At 43.8% G+C, this 20808-nt stretch overlaps 1 protein-coding gene across 5 annotated transcripts in view; it reads right to left on the bottom strand.

Moving 5' to 3' along the window:
• The window catches only part of vav2 (vav 2 guanine nucleotide exchange factor), a 190019-nt gene that overhangs the window by 50392 nt on the left and 118819 nt on the right, over window positions 1-20808 (bottom strand). For all 5 annotated transcript variants that reach the window (XM_041960487.1, XM_041960488.1, XM_041960486.1 and 2 more), the window contains exon 3: window positions 6444-6502. In XM_041960487.1, coding sequence (XP_041816421.1) covers window positions 6444-6502 — 59 coding nt within the window. The remainder of the gene's footprint in view (window positions 1-6443; window positions 6503-20808) is intronic.

Genomic DNA, 20808 nt, shown 5'->3' with positions numbered 1-20808 from the left:
TTTTGCGGAGCCAAGCACTGTCCAACGCTGCCGTTTTCATTTCGCTTAAATGACACAACCAGGTGTAATTGAACTATGTTTATAATTTCATCAGAACTCCAATGATGAGCCGCCTCTTGGCTATTCAGCACTGTTCTATTGTCTTTCCTGCAAGCTCGTTACTTCGTGTAGCTCAGGTCTATGTGTCGGCACACGCGATTCACTATGTGTCGGTTCCCAACCTTTTTCTTCAGGGACCCCTTTTCTATCATTGAGTAAACTGACGGCCCCTGACTAAGAGACACTTTTTGGATATTTCAGATTATATTCAATATATGACAATAACAGCAGAGAGCCATGGATAAACTGTACAATTAACCTAAATGGTGAATCAACAATTGCAGGAAGTTTGTGTAAAATGAGCAATTTGGATGAATTTTGCATAGATTTCCTGTGAACAATGCAGAGAGATGAGGTTTCCTGATACTTTTAGAAACTTTTTATATAATTCTCTGTCTGTATTATGTATTTTTTTAATTTTAACAATCATACATAATGCTTAATAGGCTCTTTTTGACAGTGTTTTCTTCTCCCTGACACTTAAGCAGTGTTTTATTGGCTCTTTGTTTGATTGAACTCTGTTCTTTTCTGATGCAGGATGAGGCTGATGAGCAGAGTGAAGGCTCTTTGAATGTACCGTGTGTTCAGGGTTCGGGTTTGCCATGATGCTGTCAGATTTTCTATCCCAAGACTAATCTAAACTTCAAAAACAAAGTCATTAAGTTGTCTTCGCAAAAATGAATTAAATGCAGAGCATATTCAAGACAAAGACAAAGGTCTTCTCACAGCACTGCTTACTTACATTGAATTCAAGAAGGCCTGGCAAACCTGAAGCTTTGGCAACCCCCTAGCAGGGATCGGGTCCCCCAGGTTGAGACCCGGGTCTAATCAGTCATCTATTCAGAGAATACAAAGTGCATTTGTTTATGTTTCCGCCTCTGATTATCCCCCGGCCCTCCCGATGCGACTCACTCAAGTGTTTGTTTAGTGTTTTATTTGTATTGTTTGAGCACCACTGGTTCTTTTAGGTAAGAAACAGGAGAATTTTGCTTTCTTTGTTGGTTTAGATGTGTTCTAGAGATTTGTCCAACCACCGCAGGCAGGCTGTGTCAGTTCAGCTGCTGCATTTATGGATGTCAAAGCGAACTTTCTCCGTTTAAATCTCTGTCAGGACGAGTTTCTGCTCTGAACACCTGTCTATGACTAAAGGATTTCTTTTCTGATGTAACCTGCTGTAAACGAGTGTCTTCCTTCTGTATATCTGTCTCCATTTATGATGGACTATCGTACCTGGTTCAGCTGTGTATCTCTTTTGTTTGCTTTATTTTACAATGATTCGATGAAAAGAATAAATATTGTTCGTTAGTACACTTCCACTGATTATAAATAAATGTCAATATTTAATGGGATTAAAAAAATGTTTCTTTCAAGGAAACTATTATTTTTCAGTTTCTACCAACCAACATAGTTCCTTCAAGGAAACAAGGAAACTGTGAATTAACTAATTGAAAGTGTGGGTTTGTTTGTGTGTCCTTCGTTTAATTTGACTAACCAGACTCATAAGCTCAGCAAGGCTTTCTTGATTAATTAAAGGTTACCAATAACAGGCCATTGAAAAAGTTTCTTCTGCATTCAATGATTGTAATAAATGAGGGGCCACGATTCACACCCTAATCTTCTCTGGCCCAACTCTTTCTCCTTCTCCGTCCTTTTCTTGGTTAATTTCATTGTATCGTCTGACTTCTTCTTAAAGTCAGTGCTGCTGTGAAGGGAGTAGTTGGTACATGTGTGCTGGACAAAGCTACAGTGAGCAGGTTCCATTGATCAACTGTTGTCAAACAGCAGTACAACGGTGTAGTCATTAGGTGTGAACGTATCTCCAATGGGCGGCGTTGGAAGCAGTTTCATGTCCCTGGACATGGCTTTGTTTCTGCATGGGTCAATAAATCGCTGGAGCTGGCTCCATAAAACCCTCCTCCAAACCTGGAAATGCAGCTTCGCTTCCAAACCGCTCGCCTGGGAGGGGGGGTGTGTGTGCAAAGAACATACGATTTTTGTTGTTTTATTTCCACGACATTCACGTATAAAACTGGCACACGCGATTCACTCAAACGGCACGAGTTAAAAATGAGGAGTGGATGTGCAATGTGATAACTGCATACTAATGTGAGCGGTGTAAATGAGCGGGGGTGAGGGGCCACGCAGGAGGCGGACACGGAGGGAAGGAGGAAACATGCAAACGGTGATGCTTTTCCTACTTCTGATGCTAGTTAGTCCCACCCATAGGTGTGGCCTTAACCATTCAAGTATATTCACACATACATGTATGGCGACATTTGACGAGCCGTCCCTCGCACTCTGCGACCCTCATCCCGTGACGCACAGGCCGACAGTGGAGATCAATGGTGAACTAGGACAGTGAGGCGCGACTGGGCTGAAGGTTAGAGCGGGGTTAGCTGAGGACAGTGACGATAAGCAGTAGGAAGGGGGCCTGAATAACAGGAGAGAGGATGACGCAGGCTTATACTCTAGATAAGCTGTGAGAAACACAAGGTCACCTCCCGGGGCACACAAAGAGACGGGAACACGAGGCCTTGACGCAAAGAGGATTTGGGGTTTTAGGCAACGAGAGGGAAATTTGTTTAGAGGCGGAGAGATGTAGATTTCATGAAAGATGTGGGTCTGGTTTCAGAAGTGTGAGGAGGGGTACGCAATAAAGTGAGCGTTCCCCAACCAGCCCAAATAAAATGTATATATGATGCCTTTTTGAATTTTTCAGTCGCCTCAGAGGTTAAACAGAGGGCGAAAAACCCCACATGAAGTAAAGAAGGAACTGAAAGCAAGCTTAATTTTTTTAATTAACTCAGACTCAAGTGCATGAGTTAGCTGGACAGTAAGAAAGCGCTGTTCAGAGATAAACACAAATTATTCAAATTTTAACCATAATTATAACAGTGAGGAAAAAAAAATTCCTCACTGTTATAATCACTCAGACATTAATATTAATATTAATATTAAAAGCTGAAAAAGGAGGAGGACGCGGCCGCTGTACTCAGCAGAAATCAGGCTCCTGAACACCAGAGCAGAAGAGTTCACACGAGGGTGCTGACCACACAAAGGAGAAGAGAGAGCAGTGTGCATGAATGTGTGATTGTGTGTCCGGCGTATCTCTGGATGTGCAGAGGTGCATGCAAACTAAAGGCTTTCCGACTGACACGGGAACAGAGACGTGAACTATTGTTGCCTGATTATAGTGAACATCAAAGACAGGCTCAAAGAGCTTCGACAGAGCGTCAGTGGACATGCCTGTGGCGAGATTTAACACAGTGAGGAATTCTATTATTTCTACTGCTTCAAGTTTGACCATCTGTTTCTCACGGGCTTCCCACATTTATACAAGCGGAATACCAACTCGCTATCCCTCTTAAGGCGTACAGAGACACAGGAGACATCCTGTGAGACGCAGAGGTGAAATGAAACAGATTCAATTCAAATACAGCTGAAAATAAAATAACCAAACAATTATCAAGACAAGAGGTGACCTTTCTAATTGTTACCAGAGTGCTTCCCTTTTTTTTTCGTAATTGCTTTTGGGAAAGAATAATGAAGCACCCATTTGATATTCAGTGGAGGAGAAGCGCACCTGTTTCCTCTTACTATTCGGTCTGAGCCAGCTGAACAGCCTCTTTCACTCCAACCTCAGAAGAGGTGCCCGGTTTAAGAAAGGACTGCAGAGTTTTCCGCTCCTTAACTCAATTTAGGAAGCACCTGGCCAGACATCACTGGTGCCGTATTCAACATTTGTAACATTTGATGAGGTAAAGTGGCTATCAAGTTAAATCTCAAAGAAAGGAAATGTGGAAATCTATAACATAGTTATCAGAATTGTTACGTTTGAGTTTTTCCAGTCCTTCATTAAATGACTTTACAATCAAATGTAGCGTATCAGCCACAGTACATCCTAATTCCTGCTTCTCTTCATGTTACCCGTTAAGGTCCCTTGTGACCCAGAGTGCAATCTCAGCTCCTCAAGCACTGATCTACCCACTGTTCATGGGTACCAGTTCAAGACAAAGTGTGGCTTTGGATCCTCTCCTCTGGAAATCCCTGCCTGACAAACGCAAGGCTTGCAGATCCAACACTTTCTAAATCACTTCTTATAACTTGCAAAAAAAAAGGAATGTTCTTGCTGTAAATAATCCTCAGTCTTATCACTTTCATTTGATTCTAGTTTTTGTTTTGATACTTTTTTTCCTTCTTATCTCTTGTTCTTTTCTGAAATGTACTATGCATGACCACATCATTGTTTATCTACGTGGACCTGGAGGGCATGGGCACTCTGTCTAAATGGTGCACTACATACATGTATGTATGGTATGAGTTATATCTTTTGTCAGGGCCGGTCATAGTTGACAGGCGCTTTGAAGCAAGACAGAAGAGGTCTGACAAGTCCTTGGACCTTTGAATGCACCCAGCCTCGCCCTAAATACAATTTCCATTTTGAAAGGGCAATTGGGGTCAGTGAGCATCCATGCTGTGTAAGTGCTCTGCTCGATAGCAGCACCCTGTTCGTGCAGATCATACAGCAAATGTTGGACCTCATTACGATTAAATCCCATATGGAAAGCAGTAAGAGACCGACGATTGCCTCAAGCTCCATTAAGCAGCAGTCATAGATATTGACGCTGAATGCGCACTAATGCCAGTCCCACTGAGAATCAACACCTGGCTCTGCATCTCATTGTTTTCGACCTGTGTTACTGCTGATTCCACTGAGAATCAACATCTTATTCTGCACCTCATTGTTTTGCTCTATGAATTTGCATGGTTGACTCCTTACAGATGTCTCCAACTCTCTCATATGAAACCACAGGAAGCCTCTCACAGCATACCAGCTCAGACAAGGCAATTGTGCATGAACTGGCGAGGACTAAATAAAGGGAAGCTGAAGTAAAGAGGGAACATTCAGCAAGTTAAGAGACTCAGACGCTGTCCTTGCAAGGCGGAGGGAAAAACCACAGCTAGAAGGCGGGTGAATACTGGTCTTACTTTCATCAGGTGGCGAGAATGGTTTTAATGTTTAGTTTTAGTTCCTACTGAACTTGTTATTCAATTCAACATCACCCACAAGGGGGCATGCCTCCTACACCAGATGCTGACAAAAAGGGGACATACACATTTATCATGGTGAAATGTGGAGAAGGCAGAAAGAGACTCAGACGAAGTTCTTCTTGTTGAAGATCGCACTAAAAATCATTAAAAAGATTTGATTAGTTTAGGCCTATATAAACGTACAATAGAAGTTGTATGTTGACACGCCCCCTTGAGAGAATGTAGTTCAGTGTATCATTTAAAGCAATGTTTTCTTGTTCAGGCCAAGAACCAAATTAGACCTTGCTGAATAAAGTCACACTTTATTTATTCCCATAAGGCATGTCCACCGCCAAAGCAGGGTAAGGGGTCAGAGGAACCCTCCAGGCTGAAAGGAATTTAGTGTTTTGTTCGAGGACACTTCAGTGATCAGGTGCTTGTTCCTCAGTTGAAGGACAGTTAGCCCAATTACTCAAACCCCCTCTTTGGAAACCAGGCTTGTAAAAACATCATATTCCTTTTGTGATAAGCTGGATTCATAACCATCTGGGCTCTCACCTCTGACCCACAGTTTGAGAATATGATCTTTCAGTTTACGATTCAATCTATGTTCTGATTGCTGAGATTAGAGTAACAGAAAGTCCAGTGCGATTTGGCCTTTTTGACACCTCACAGCGAAGCGGTCAGTGTGCCCAGGCGGCGAACTGGCCAGCAGTCAGCAGGTTGTGTTGTCTTTATTAATGACAGGGGGGGCTGCTCTTTCTCTTTCTTCTCCCTCTCTCTTTCCTCTCCCTTCATTTCTTGGCACGGCTCCTGATGGGCGCGCTCCATCAACTCATTACTCAGATGGATAAAATGGCTTTTTATGTGGCGCCGGTGAGCCACCAAGCTCCGAGCAGATTGAGCAAATGAAGAGAAATCAGACGCTCGTTCCAGGCCTGATAAAGCTGTGTGAAGGGTTTTCTCAGCTTCGCATTATCTGTGTAAATGTACAATGTGGTATTTTAGACAGCAGTGCCACTAAATGTGAACATAAATAGAGTACTGCACTACTGTTTGAGTGACAGATGGGAATGTGTTGTGGATTATGTTGGGCCCTGCAAGATAGCAGTGGCTAAAAGCTGCGGCTAATTGCCTAAAAATGTAAATTGACTTTTAAATGAGCAGCAGATGTTAATAGCCACCTCTATCTTAATACAGGCCTACGAGCAAATGTGGAAAGCGTCCATGCAAATGGATTCTTTGACACTGATACTGTTGAGTGCTCCAGTGGCTCAAATAACAAATGAGAGAGTTACAAATGAGACACAAACCTGATGCCTTTGATCTGTGCAATGCTGTGGTGGGAGATTCTGGATAGAGCAGAGATGACCTGAAATAAACAAAAAGAAAAAGAGTCACATAAACAAATCAGCTACATTTTTTCACCTTTATATATATATATAAATGTCAGAGATCAAGATAAATAGTCAAAGGCAGAAATCAACAATAAAAGTAACTAGAAAACAATCATCAGAGTCAATAATCAACATCCATCAATGAAAAAGAGGCAATGATGAAACAGATAAGCAGTCAGAGGCAATAAGCAACAACACAGGTAATTCATTCACACAGGAAGAGCCATTATCAAACTACATTGTTGCTTGGTGCTTGTTGTTCCGCGCGAGCAGATAAAAGAAAATATGTTCATATCAGTTCAACATTCGCTGTTCCTCAACGGCGATTATGGAACATTGTTCGCATGTTTCTCAGCGACCCCTCTCAGGCATACGCAGCGCGACACAGGACTGTGTGTAAACATAACGCAGGCCGCCATGTTAATGGTGACACGCAAAGACATGTGGTGCACAGTCACGGGTGGATGGGCACCACTTTGGCTGCATTACACACCAATGCACACACGCGTGCAGCCATGCCCCCCGACTGTTTCCTGATTTTACTTTTCTCCTGTTTATTTCATAGAAGACGGTTCAGTGTGTGACTGTATTTAAGCTGATTTAACGCTGCTTGTGAGTCACACGCGAGCGGGCTTATGGCTGAGGACTACAGATGGTGAGCTTGCATGATCTACAGAGGCTAGTTCAGGAAGATGATGGGACCGCCATCCCAAAACACACACACACGCACGCACGCACACACAAACGCACACACACACACACACCAAAACGCAAACCCTGTCTGCTACGCCTCATTACCCGCTCCTGGGCGTATTTCGGCTTGCAACGCCGTGGCAATGCCAGATGTCTCCTCGACAGGGAGGAGAAAATTGTTATCTCAACCCCTCTTCCTCGGCAGGTGTGTCATCTAGAGCCTCTCATCAAACTCCCTCTTGTCTAAACACACAATGCAGCATCTCTGCGCTCGTGGTATTTAACATTGAAGATGGGCCGACGCTAATGGCTGTTGTTAGGAGCACTTGCATTGAAGCACTCTTGACCAAAACCTTTCAGTCGCTCTGTTCAAGGTGTTCCCGTGCTTAACATAATCAGTTGTGAAGAGTGGCGGGGCACTGTTATGGAGTATGTATACAACACATTCATTTACATCTCACCGCTCTATGGAGGGAAACCTCAGCGGAGACTATTGACCAGGATGATAAGAGGTTATATCTGCGTCTCTAAAGACCCGTGTAATAGGCAGTCGTGTTCATGCTCTGTGGTTCCAATGTGGGGCCAGTCCACCATTACACACCTCCTTAACATATATTCTAACTGCACTCTGCAGATAGAGAGCAGAAAGGAAAGAGAGGCAGATAAAGACAGAGAAAGAGGGAGCCAAGAGTGGAGAAGAATGGATTGGTAATTTAGCCAGTGGTGAGGGTGTTTAATAAATCACTGTGGATAAACCCATTGTGCTGCTGGGTGGCAGTGTGCCCACCTGGCCTTGCTACAAGGAGGGATCACATATGGCGCGCTGCTCCAGTATCATTATTAGCTCAATTTTTTTTGGTCTTATTAGCTTACATTGTGTTTGTGGACGGGTGACAGACGGGATAATTTCAACACAAAACATCGAAAAAGAAAAATGCAAATGACACAGCTGCTTGGATGGATGGATGGATGGATGGGTAGATAAATTCAGTATTTAATAGCGGTTCATATTTAATGCTGCGTAGTGTGATCAGCTGTGGTCGGATCCATCTCAGCACAGCCGGCTTAAGCCAGGTCTGTCAAGGTTCAAAGGATAGCGGAGCTGCAGGCTTCGAGCCAGAGAGGTCACAGCGGGACCAAAGGCCTGGGGAGATGAGGCGTGAGCGCGCCAACGTCGAACATGCTAGCGTGACTTCCGCACATCATTGGGTGAAGTCTATTAATATTAAATCTCCTTAACGTTAACGAGTTTGTTCTCATTTTTGTTAAGTCCATGTTAGACTCACACACCATAACGTGAAAAACATGTCTCAAGACTGGGAGGGCTAGCACTTTTGTGACTCCCTCTGGCTTTCGGTAAGAAATGCTAATTTGCAATCTGTTTTCAGGGCACGCTGAGGAAGTAAAAATGTGTTCTCACAATTACATTTCTTACTCATCTATTTACGTAGAGCTACAGTTTCGCTTCAGACTAAGTTGATGTGAATACGGGGGAGTGTTTGAGTTTATTTAACCTCTTAAAGGAATACTCCACCAAAAAGCTGTCTAGAATTTGCCCTCTTTCAAGCCTGAGGCTGTGAGTGATACTTAAAAGATTTTCGGTGGAGTATCCCTTTGATTGGGGAACACTTTTTTTTGGAGCTGCCTCCTTTTATCTGCCTCATAATGCCACTCGTCTTACTTTCCAGCATCTGCTCAAAGGTGGCCTGTCTGCCTGGTCGTGCTTTCCCTTTCTGCCTCTAACACACTCTCTTCACCCTCTTCTGATCCTTGGCTTCAGTCAAAGCCTTTGAGTCTCTACACATTATTAATTTCCCTCTCATCTCGTACTCCCCAGGGAGTCTTAACTCTGGGGCTAGCCAGAGAATAAAGCCTCTTTCACCCCTCTAGGAATAAGGAAGAGACAAGTCACACGAAGGAGTGATAGCTTAGATTTCTAAAGCCCCAAACCAATATCTTACCTTAATCACCACCCCCCCCAGTTCCTGGCATCCCGTTGCCCAGATCTGACCCTTCCTGTCAGTCAGGACGTAACTGACGACAAATGTTAAGTCAGACAGCCTCACTGATGCTCACAGCTTCTGAGGCTGACATGCAAAATTTACCACCCATTTACATCCATTTATTTATAAGAAGTTTGTATGCACGGTGTGTGTGAGTGCATGTGTGTGTGTGGAGGACAGGGCAGTGAGGGGGGTGCAGGGGGGGGATAACAACTGCATCTATGGATTAAGTGGGAGACAAAGCCAAGTGTTTGCAAACACACGCCACCCTTACACATCTCTAGACGCGCCACATGCGGCCTCTGTCCCAGCTGGGGCCAAGTAAAGCCTCATGTGACCGCCCTGCAGCCAATCAGAGGACCTACGGGACCCTGTCACCCCTGGCAACCGGGCTTGACTGAATATGCATGGTCATCAACTACAAGTCAAACGAAATGAAACCTGCAGCCATATGCTGTTAACAGTAGGAGGGCGAGGCTGTGATTTGATTCGCATCTGAAAACATGACGAAGAGGACTATCGACAGTCCATCACAAAACACAGCCCGACGCCAATTCAGTTTACATCTCATGCAGTCGTGACCTGATTATATCTGCACCGCAAATCAATGCATGTGATGGACGTCACCCAGCAAAGAGGCAGAATTGATGAAAAATTCATCACATTACTGTTATGCTTTTCCTCCTTTCACTCTTTGGACCGCTCCTTCAACGGCTAAGTCCCCGATAGCGCGAGATATTTATGAAGTATTCACACTTTGATAGGACAGCGCTGCTCTGCTTATGCCAGCCTGCCAAAGTGGTAGGCATGAAGCAAAAGGGGCACGGAGTGGGAGAGCTGAGAACAGATGGCTGAGTGGGAACCCTGCGTGCCCAACATCAATAATAAACAGACAGAGGAGAGACGTGTGAGTGTGAGTGTCTGTGTGTGTGTGTGTGTGCGTGTGTGTGTGTCCCACTGTCCCACTGCCTCCGGGAGTTTCTGCCTTTTACAAACCTTCTCTTATTTTCTGCCTTTTTTTTCATTTTGGCTCAGTCTCTCTTTCCTCTCTCCATTTCACAGTTTCTTTTTTCTGTGTTACTCACACAAATTTCACACGCATACACGTCTAAATTATTACACTTGCCACAAAGCAAAGAAAAAGTGCAACCTCAAACAAACTCGACTTCAACTGAAATAAAAGATCTCATGAAATTAATGAAGAACTTGACAGAAGTAAATAAAATATAACAACAATCCAGATTTAAAAACGCACACATCTCATGGGATGAGTTTGAGTGCCCACAGTACTACATCTCTAATAGGTTCTCGTGTTCATTGTCTATTGCACATCCTGGGTGCTATGCGAGAAAATACATGAATGACTGCGACTATGTTTCGTTAAAGTTGCTGAATGCCATCAGGAGCTGGGCCTGTGTAAATCCTGATTGCAGTCGGATTGGCACCTGTCGCACTGCGCCAAATCCCCTCAAAGTAGACCTTCCAGCTGCTTGATTACAGGGGATTTCACCGCGTATGTCCAGGCAAGAAAAGCCCCTGGCTTGGCCTGAGGGACCAGAAAGAGTGCTGCTGACCCAAAGACCCCATTCACTATCAGTGCCAGACGAAATGGCTCTAAGCCTACAGAGGGCATCCTGAGCACAGACAAAATGTACAGAGCTCCTACTTTTGTCACTGAATGAAAATGTAGGTTGGCTTAACATAACGCAGATGGTGCTAAATGCTTTAAAGCCTTTTGGAAAAGTTGGGCAGATTTCCATGCATCTCCAACAACGGTCGATATGAAATATTGATGTGAATATGTGCCTACAGATCAATTTTAGAGCTTATTTAGCTTTAGGACCCGGAACATTGATTTGATGTGAACCTCCGCTGCTTGAAGGGAAAAGGGCAACAGTGGCTAATATGTGCAAATTGTACTCGATAGATCGCGTCAGCCTGGTCAGCACCTGCCAATGTGCTCCAGCCATGTCCATGACCTGTCCCATTTCACGCTAAATCATCATACATGGGCCTGCTCGCTTATGCGTGACTGTGCCCGTGTGTCACAGGATGTTTTTACATGTGTGCATCGACACACACACACACACACTAAAGCTGGAACATATCCCCATGTGCTGTGCATGAGAGTGCACGCACAGGCGCACATGCAGATCAATGGTGTACTAGCTTGCAGAGCATGCAGTATTGGTAAAGAGGTCCATCTCTTGCAGGACCTGCTAGAGATGGGGCTTAAGAGGAGCTGATCCAGGTGTCTACGGCCTAGATAAGAGGATGCCGGCGACTAAAAAATGGGGACCGAGTGACTGAAAAAGAAGGACAAAAAGAAAGATAAAGTCAAAATATGTTAGTACATGTTGGCTATGAATATGAGCTGTAATGGCATTCTGGACGATTCAGCCCTGTAATGACGCAGCAGGACAGTGATCCTCCGCATACAGACTAACCCAAACAAGCACTTTAATGGTCAAACTGTGAAGTGTTCTTCACTGATGTGTTTCACCGCTAAAGAGAAGACTGAAAGCAAAAAGTCCCTTAAAGTAAGCAAGAAGTGAACGTGGCCTGGCAGAGCATCACCAAAGAACATCTCAAGTCTCTGTTGATGCTTCCTCAGGCAGTCATTGGCTGAAAAGCTAATATAGACCCCTGTTAACCAATCCGAAGACTTCTTTACTCTGAACTCCTAAAACTCATCTGATATGGATGTAAACACCCTCAAACTAACGCTTAAACTGTAGAGTCATTATCTGATTTTGCATCCAATGTGTTACACTAAAGAGTCATAATAACTAAAAATGTCTTCACAATTAAGTCTTAATGTTGTCTGACTGCTACTGTAAAATGCAGAACAGCAGGAGATGCCATGGATTTACTCTCTTTGAGAGAAACATCACCATAAACCAAGCTAAACGGTTTGGTTAAGAGGTTGACAGGAACGCTGCCTGAATAGCTTCTGCAATACCACTGAGTAAATCTACATTTAAGCTGTCTGAGCCAAGCAGCACTAATAATCCTTACAAAAGTAGCCCAGCTCAAACAGCAGTAGCACAAAAAAAAAAAAGATGCTGCTTCGCTCAACAGCAGCAGCATCTCTTCACTCAGCAAAGCCAGTCCATTCATAATGAATGAGGAGGCGACACGTTGAGAGGGTCGTGTCAGTGTTCAGGCTCGAGGCTCAGCAAGTAGGTGGGAGGTTTTGGGAGCGAGGGGGCGGTGAGAGGAGCTAGCAGGCGTCTGGTGACTCAGCAGCAGGAGTCGAACGGAGCTCCTTCCACTGAGGAGCTCTCACAGGACAAACTTCTCTACCACTGTTGAGATGCGGCCGGTTTTAGCAGGTTTTGGCCTCAAAATGAGTTGTCAATTTCTAAGCAGTTTTGCTAAGTTATAATATGCTATCTGAACTGAGCAGAAATGTGGCATCAGCTTCCCAAATGTGATAATTTGCTGCTTTTAGATGCCTCAGACGGTTTGCAGCAAATGGGTGGATGTGTGCATCCCTACAGATGTCAAAATCATTTCCTGAAGCTCCTTGAGGCGAGAGTTCATTTGAATGTTAATAATCAGCTTGGGCGTGGCTGTGATGTGATGAACGTGTGGCTGAAGGAAGTCTGGACCACTTGGAGCCCAAAGAGGTGAGTAAACAAACCCCTCTATTCCCTCTCACATTTGGGTCTGTCTCTGAATCTCATCCTGCGGGCCTACAACGCCTGACCTGCCGCGAGGGGCGTCGTGGTGAGCATGACGGCATCGGGACAACTTTGCACTCAGCAATTCATGGATGACGCCCGCCCACGTTTACACGTGTTTGAACAAAACAGCTCTTTCGGGACACGGTGGCAGCTGACAAAACAGTAAACAGTGTGAACGAGAGATGTAGGACAACCCCTCCCCCGTAGATGAATTCTTAAACCGTACAGCGCCGATGCCTTCCACAAAACCACAGAGGCAGAGCGCGGCGCATGAAATTGTCTCACAATGAGCTGACAATGCAACCGTGACTGAAAGTGAGAGCTGAGCCAACACGAGAACAGCAAAAAATAAACAAATGACTAAAATTCATCTGTAGGGCACAGTTTCATTGTAAACCCATTACACAGGGTGGGCTATCAATGCAGGAGCAACTCCGGCTGCAGGTTGCCCTGCAGTTAGAAATGAGCCGGGATCAGACATGCAATCTGTCCACTGCTGCTTCTCCAACAACACAGCAGGTCAGTTCCTCTAACTATTACTCATGATCTCGACACACTGCTGAGAAAAAATCACACCCCTCCTCAAAGCGCTAAAGAGGTGTCACTAAAATAGAATGAGAAAATGTGTACGTGTGCACAAGCATGAGCCGATCTGTCCATGACCCATGCGTGTTTTGGTTGGCCCAGTTTTGTTTTGTTTTTTTGCCTCTTCCCAAACATGTGTTTGGCATTTGCATGCTCGAGTGACTGAACCTCCTGCTTTGATGAACATTTCCCAAGTGTCATGCTATGTTTTAAAGACGTTTATCAGCCATAACAAACCATCCAACCAACTGGACTGTCACTGACATTTTAATCAGTGCCACGTGCAACGTGGTAATCGCGTCATTCAGAACAATGCTTTAATGTCATTCATGGTTAAGTTGATCCTCGTAGTACAAAGAGGCACTTTTGTGCAGTGATTCCAACATGTGTGTGACATGTTATGTGTTTGTAATAGTGATCTAATGCGCTGAGAGGAAACCTGGCTCTGTGGGTTAGAACCCGACCAATACATCGGCAGGCTGATATTATCTGAGATACATCAGCACGCATGTTGGAAGAGCTGTCATCAGCTGCCATGAATGCTTTATTGGCAGCATTTTCATGTATTTCTGGTTTAATCTTAAGCCATGCTAGAGACGGTTTGAAGGATGATTTGAATTATTCTCTGAACTCTAGTCCAGACTGCAGAATATCAACAACTACTGAAAGGAACGCCATGATGTTCATTGTCTCCTGAGGATGATGCCGACTGACTTTTGAGATCCCCTCACATCTTCTGTAGCAATACCAGCAGGTCGAAGTTTTCACTTATGTTGTGAAATATTTCAACATCCACTGAATGAATTGTCGAAAAAAGACATTCACAAACTAATGACATTCCCATCAGCCTCAGCTGTACTTGTATTTGGTGCTAATTAGCATGCTAACAAGCAAAACATACAGTGTGGAGACCTTTCCCTTTTACCTGTTTAACTGTGGATCAGAGTATAACACGGAGCGCAAGCAAAATATACAATATTGCTGATGTTGCATTTAGAATGCGTCGATGATTGCAGTGCATTTAAAAGTTTGTATTTGGTTTGTCTTAAAGTTCAGTGCTAGGTTAACTATCATTACTGCCATACACTGCTGAGTCAACTATCTATTGCTGCTCACAAGGAGCCTGAGGGAAAATATATTCCTTCACCAAGAACAAATCATGCAGATGAAGCCAAAACATCTAAAACTGAGTTTATTTCTCCAGCTTGAGGGGGTAAGAAGAAGAAACTTAACTGTTTGCCCTCTTATTCTGTGGTTTCTACATGCAGTTTGTACATGCACGAGGGACACGTGCATTTGTTTACCCTTCTGTGCATGCATGCATGTGCTTGCATGTGGGTATTTGTTCAAATGTGAGTGCACGCCTTGCACCGTGTCCGTGTGTGACTCCCGATGTTGCAGTGTTTTTCTTAAGCTTGTCAAACCTATAATCTGTTTTGTCTGCTAGCTGTTTGCAGAGCAGTTCCGGTCAGGTTGCCATACAACACTGCCTGGCTCACATCTCAACAGCAAACAGCTGCTGCCTTCAGCCAATCCATTAGTTATTACACAGCCTCTGCTCCTCATTTTTCAGCTGTGGTGGGCTAACGCAACAAGAAAACTGCTGTTTCCACAAGCTAAAAATGTGAAAATAAGACCCATTATGATTTTGCTCAATTCCCAGCAGACGACAACTATGCACAAGTCTAATTTTTAGAAAAAGCAATGTAATAATGATAAAAACCCCAATTAAAAACAGTTTTTTGACACTACAGCTTATGCCAAAAGCTAAAGTGATACGTTGGGAGAGAATCAGGCTGAACAAACCAACGTCCATCCCTCTTTTTCCGACAGCACTCCAGGGACAATCTCTTGTCGTGGGAATAAATATAACAGACTTAATCTCTGCAAGAACTACAGAAATATAGAAAAAAAACTACTCCATTAGATATTAGTTTCACCAAGAAGCCACATAAATACATATCTGGAAGGGAAGGCCATCTGCCACACATTTACTGTAGACTTTAAACTATTTGGTATGAAGGTTTTACAAACCAGAGATAGACAGGCTCTAATTAAGAGGTTAAGTTAAAAAAAATACACATAAATTTCTGTTTTGTTGCTGAAATATTTTTCTGCCCTCGGGTCAGATTTGGGATACACTGAACACGCTTTCATCTGAAGTTTCCTACTTGGCAAACTTGCCCTGTCTTGAGACAAGGCTGTGAGTTTGACAGGAACTCCTCCACAGTGTGCCCTTTAGCTTGTCTCATTACTGTAGAGGGGCATGCTTGATCTGACAAGACAGAGCCCTGGGATCAAATCTCTATTACAAACTACGTCTTCTGACAATAAAAACCAAACTAAAAATGCACTCGGAGAGCGCAGTCCTCCGCCAAGGCCAATAGTCCACCGGTCTATGATCTGCAAATCTGCAAGTGCAAACTTCATGGTCACATGACTCGGATCTGCTCCGACATTTAATGGGTACTTCCTTGGGCCATGCTACACATTTCCACCGAGTTTCAGGAAAACCAGACCAGAAGTTTTTCTGTAATGCTGCAAACAAACAAACCAACAAACTGCACTGCACAGAACCTCTTTGGTGCAGACAGACGAATGTAAGGACTAAATCATATCATCAGCGAAACACAAAGTAAGTGCTCATACAGGAGGCAGAGGTTTAACCGAACGGAGGAACCAGGCTCTGTCAGTCCTGCTCCTTACCAGATGATGGCCGTAATGCACAAAGGGGCAGAGGAAGAAAGGATGTAGCCATTTGTTTTGGTATTTCACCATGGCCAAAGACCATTTTGAAATCATTTCAGACTTACGCGCCATGGTGTGTACATCAAATGATGATCCCTGACACAAAGCTGCCGGGGGCGTGTGGTTACACAAGGGTTTAAGACTTAGGAGCAGGTTGTGGTGATAAGGGCAAACTGGGGATCATGGGAGGAAAAGGGATTTCCAGTGATGTGGTGGGGCTGGGCTGATGAGGCTAATACTTCCACACAGTCCTTATCAGACACAGGCACCTGAGCCTATGTGTGTGTGTGTGTGTGTGTGTCTGGGACTTGGGCTCATGATGGTCTAGTACATGTTGGTCTGACAGAGAGGACTGAAAGAATGGGATTAGACCTGCAAACGTTATCAAGCTGACCTGTGTGCTGTGTGTGTGTGTGGGGTCTGCCCACACCCCTCTGCCGGAGGAGATAAGGAAGTTTTGGAAGGGGGTTGTGAACTGCCACATCATGCAAACAGTTTATTTCAAAACAGAATTGCATCAATTTTACGCATAAAGTCCATTTACTCTTTATGAGGAGTGTGAATCACCCTGTGAGGAACTCCTGTTACCTCTGATTGGGCTTGGACACAACAAATATAGAAAGTCTCACAAGCTTAAAATTGGTTTGTCCTGATAATGGGAAGTTATTTCCACATACAGCATGAATGGCTCTCCTTACATCTTAAAGCCCCTTCATGTGTATCATAGTGCACAGGACTGTTTTAATGGAGATCAATTTCTCTCTCCCTATTGGATTTCTAATGGATGGGAGGGATGTTTCTCTTCTACATAGCAGGCAGCTGCACAGCTGACACAATCTTGGCTCTCTGACCACTTTCTACCTCAATGCTTATGGTCTCAGGTCATATGACTTCAGATATACAACATGTCAAATCTAATGTAATGAATGCGGTGAACATAAAAAAAAAAATCCTGCTTCTTGTGCATTTATTGCCTTATTAACATAACTATGTCAGACCTGCAGGTGTCTCTATGGGTTTTTACATATATTGTATCTTGTACACTACTCCCTAGACACCAATAGCGCATATATACTGTCTGGACAGCTGAGCATGTGAGCCTACTCGAGCAAAAACATGTACAAATGCATGTATTCATGTGCGCACGTCCATGTTTTGTTCCACAATACGATCACATGCACACGTATGTGCATCCATGCGCGCATCCACAGACTGGGGGTGAGATAATAAATCGAATGTAGTTAAAAAAAAATCTGGCTCCGCACTCTAGATTTTTTATTGCTCTTCATCATTCATCATTAACATTTCACGTATCAGCTAAATAATATGAAATGAAATCATTCGGGCATTAACATTTTCACATGCACATGCAGCAGCGGGCGCTCTTGCACAACTGCACTCCCAAATCCTTGCAGTTAAAGCCGCTCCGGAGTGCAGAGCTCATTGGTGTCTTTTTTCAGACACAAGTGGACAACTTTCCTTCATCCGACCGTCAGCCCTGCTCCCCAGTCTTTAGAGAAGTAGTATTTCTGGAAGTTGAATCCTGCCGGTGGTTTATATTCCAACCGGCTGCAGCTGAGTACAGAGATACAGAAGATCTTTTATTTTCCCTGCTTCCCCTTCAAATCTGCCACTACTCCCTCCTCTCTAAAACCTTTATCACACAGCACAGTGTTTACCCGGTGGGAGAGATGCATGTAGCAGGGGCTACCTTTATATTCACCTCATAGAGAGTCAAGTGGGAGGTATTCGAATCCACTTCAGGGAGGGGATAAGCTGGGAGCCCTGGCATCAGCATGAAGGAATTTTAAAAGAATAAAGCTTTTATGCCGCTCTTTACCAAAGCATATCCTGACGCTGCAACAATACAGCTTTGCTTTCAGTTTGGTACGCACAGGGGGGCAGCGTTGTTAACACCGTTTTTCCTTTCACATGTTTTGACATGACTCAAAAGCTCACTTTCCCTTGAGTTATCGCACTGTATGAAAAGTATATTTGTCAGACACGATCACTGATGGGTAAAACACATGCTGAGTGAGAGAAAGAGAGCAGGAGGATGAGAAAAAGAGAGAAACTTATGATAGTTCAGTGTGATAGATGCCTTCAGTCGAGCTGTGACAGGCCTCTACCTCGAGGGCTCGTCTGATTGGTCAGCAGGATGTTTCCATGGGAGCAGTGCAAGTGACAAGTGAACAAAGGGCTTCCATTAGAGGCCCTGTCCCCTTCGCTCTCTACTATTACGACCCTGTCTGTGGGACACCTAATGCTGCTGACAGATGAAGAGGAGCACAAGGCAACCGGGAGCAATCTAACCTCTCAGGACGGATTGCATTCGCTGCTGCACCTAAATGCAGAGGATTTGTTTTTTCACAAATTCCATAAGATCAATCATATAATCAGTGTTTTTTTTTTTATCTAAAATCTTTTGTGAATCATTGTCAGCAAAAATACCCAGTTTTGAAAGGAACAGAGTGGTTTAAAGGCTTTATTCTGATAGGATGTCCCCATGACATAGTGAAGTAGCTTCATTAGTTAGTAAACTCTAAAATTACATCATCTATCGCTCACTTAAGAAAAAACACCAGCTTGACCCCCTGCACAGAGCCCACAACACACCGGATATAGTGTAGAAATTGGGAAATATATTTTGTTAGGCAAAAAAAAACATTCAGACTAAAGTCTCAAAGCAGATTGCTCAAAAACACAGAGGCATGATATTTCAATCAAAACTGGATGGGCATATTCATGAATACCAATCACTCAAAAATTGGAGGCGCTTTCATTGGAACTTAATTATCATGAATTATGCCGTATTACTGAACGGGGAACATAATCATAATCCTCCAGCCTTTAATGGCTCTGCAGAAGAGGGAACTAAAAAGGGGGATTTTAGCAGTGTGGAGCTGAAATAATCACTGGTGAGGCCTACAGTTCTGCAACAAGAGCGACGCCAATTACAGCCGCACAAAGAGCCGACAAATGGAATGAGATCAGGTCGTGAGCGCGCGAACGGCACCGGCATCTGAGAGAGGACTGTGCAAGAAGTTTAAAGAGTGTGGTTTGATTTTCAAATGTTCAATGAAAAAAAAAAAAAAAAAAAACACATCAGAGCCACACAAGCAGAGAAAAAGACAAAGTCTGCTCTGCTTTCTTTCAGCCATTAATACTCTCTAATTGCAGAAGAAAAGAACAAAGTTTTATCAATAATATTAAAGGTAACAGATTGGACATTTATGGAGATATTCAATGAGCCCACAAACATGTTTAAATACACAAACATCTACAAATGTATGCTGCTAGCAAGTCATGAATAAGGCCTGCTATTTGTGAGGAAACCACAGCAAATGTAATGAAAAAGACATATTGAATATTTAAACTGCCTTAATGCAGCTCAAGGTTTTAGACATCCTTTAATATCCACACAAATAATCTGCTTTACCTCGCTTTTACATTATTCATGAGATCAGAGGCGCTTCAACACTAGAGTGACTCCAACAATACAGAGTGCCCTGTGGCTGCTTCCTGCCTCTGCTTCCTGCGTATGGCTCCATAATAAAGGGGTGTGGGTATCCGTAGACCACAGGCACCACACAGGTTACACGCACCTTCATTGTCAGGTCAGCGGCACATGAATTCTTTACATGCGAATGCATTTGCGTAAAAGCTGCGTACATGCCGAGCGTAACGGGATCAACACGGACTGTCCACAAGTATGAAGCAAGTGTCAATCACAGTCAGGGCCTGATGGAGCCGCTGGGCACAGGAAGTCAGCAGCAGCAGAGTAATGTATCCTACCTGCCTGGGAGCTGCTTGATTCCCAGAAAACACAAGCTGAAGAGCCACCGGAGGAGAAGTAAATGACACAGCGTTTAACCTATAATACCATAGGGTTACATGTGCAACCATAGGGTTACATGTGCACGTTAAAGATGGCACAGCTTTGGATGTGTGGGCATGTAAATCCATCTCCATGGCTTGTTCACAGAACCCCGTTTTTGACCTTAAACCAGCAGTTTGTCTTGGGGATGAACATTCTGTCATTGCTGTTTGAGCAAAGTTTTAAAATAAATTCAAAGATTATTTCCCTGCATTACACTACGGTGAAATTCTTTGTCCAATAACAAGCGTCATTGCCGTTACTGTGTGCCAAGATTACGTCAAAGTTTAACGAAGAATCAAGGGAATAAATCAACACCCAACTTGCCTTTTCTGATGCATGTGTGAGCTATATGGCCCATACTATATGTGTGAGAAGTGAGTGCGCTTCCATCTGCGCCTGCAGATGGGCATGTTCACATGTTGTGCGTCAGTCTACTTCTGCAAAACATGCATACAGACAAATGGATGTGCAAATGAAGCTAAACTCAGTCTTGGGTACTAAGAAATCCGCATTAGACTGAGAGGCAATTTAGTCAGTAAGTAAAGTCAATATACTTTTGGCGTTGGTGCACCGCACTGTTAATTTCCAGCTTTACTATACTGAGTAAATAGTGATACAGGTGGTACCGCCACATCCTCACACTCAGTGCAAAGAGTCAGAGCAAGAGTGGAAGTGAATCTAAA

This window comes from Chelmon rostratus, chromosome 19, assembly GCF_017976325.1.
Source record: "Chelmon rostratus isolate fCheRos1 chromosome 19, fCheRos1.pri, whole genome shotgun sequence".
NCBI classification, from domain to species: Eukaryota; Metazoa; Chordata; class Actinopteri; order Chaetodontiformes; family Chaetodontidae; genus Chelmon; species Chelmon rostratus.
This window is presented reverse-complemented; position numbering and strand designations above follow the sequence as displayed.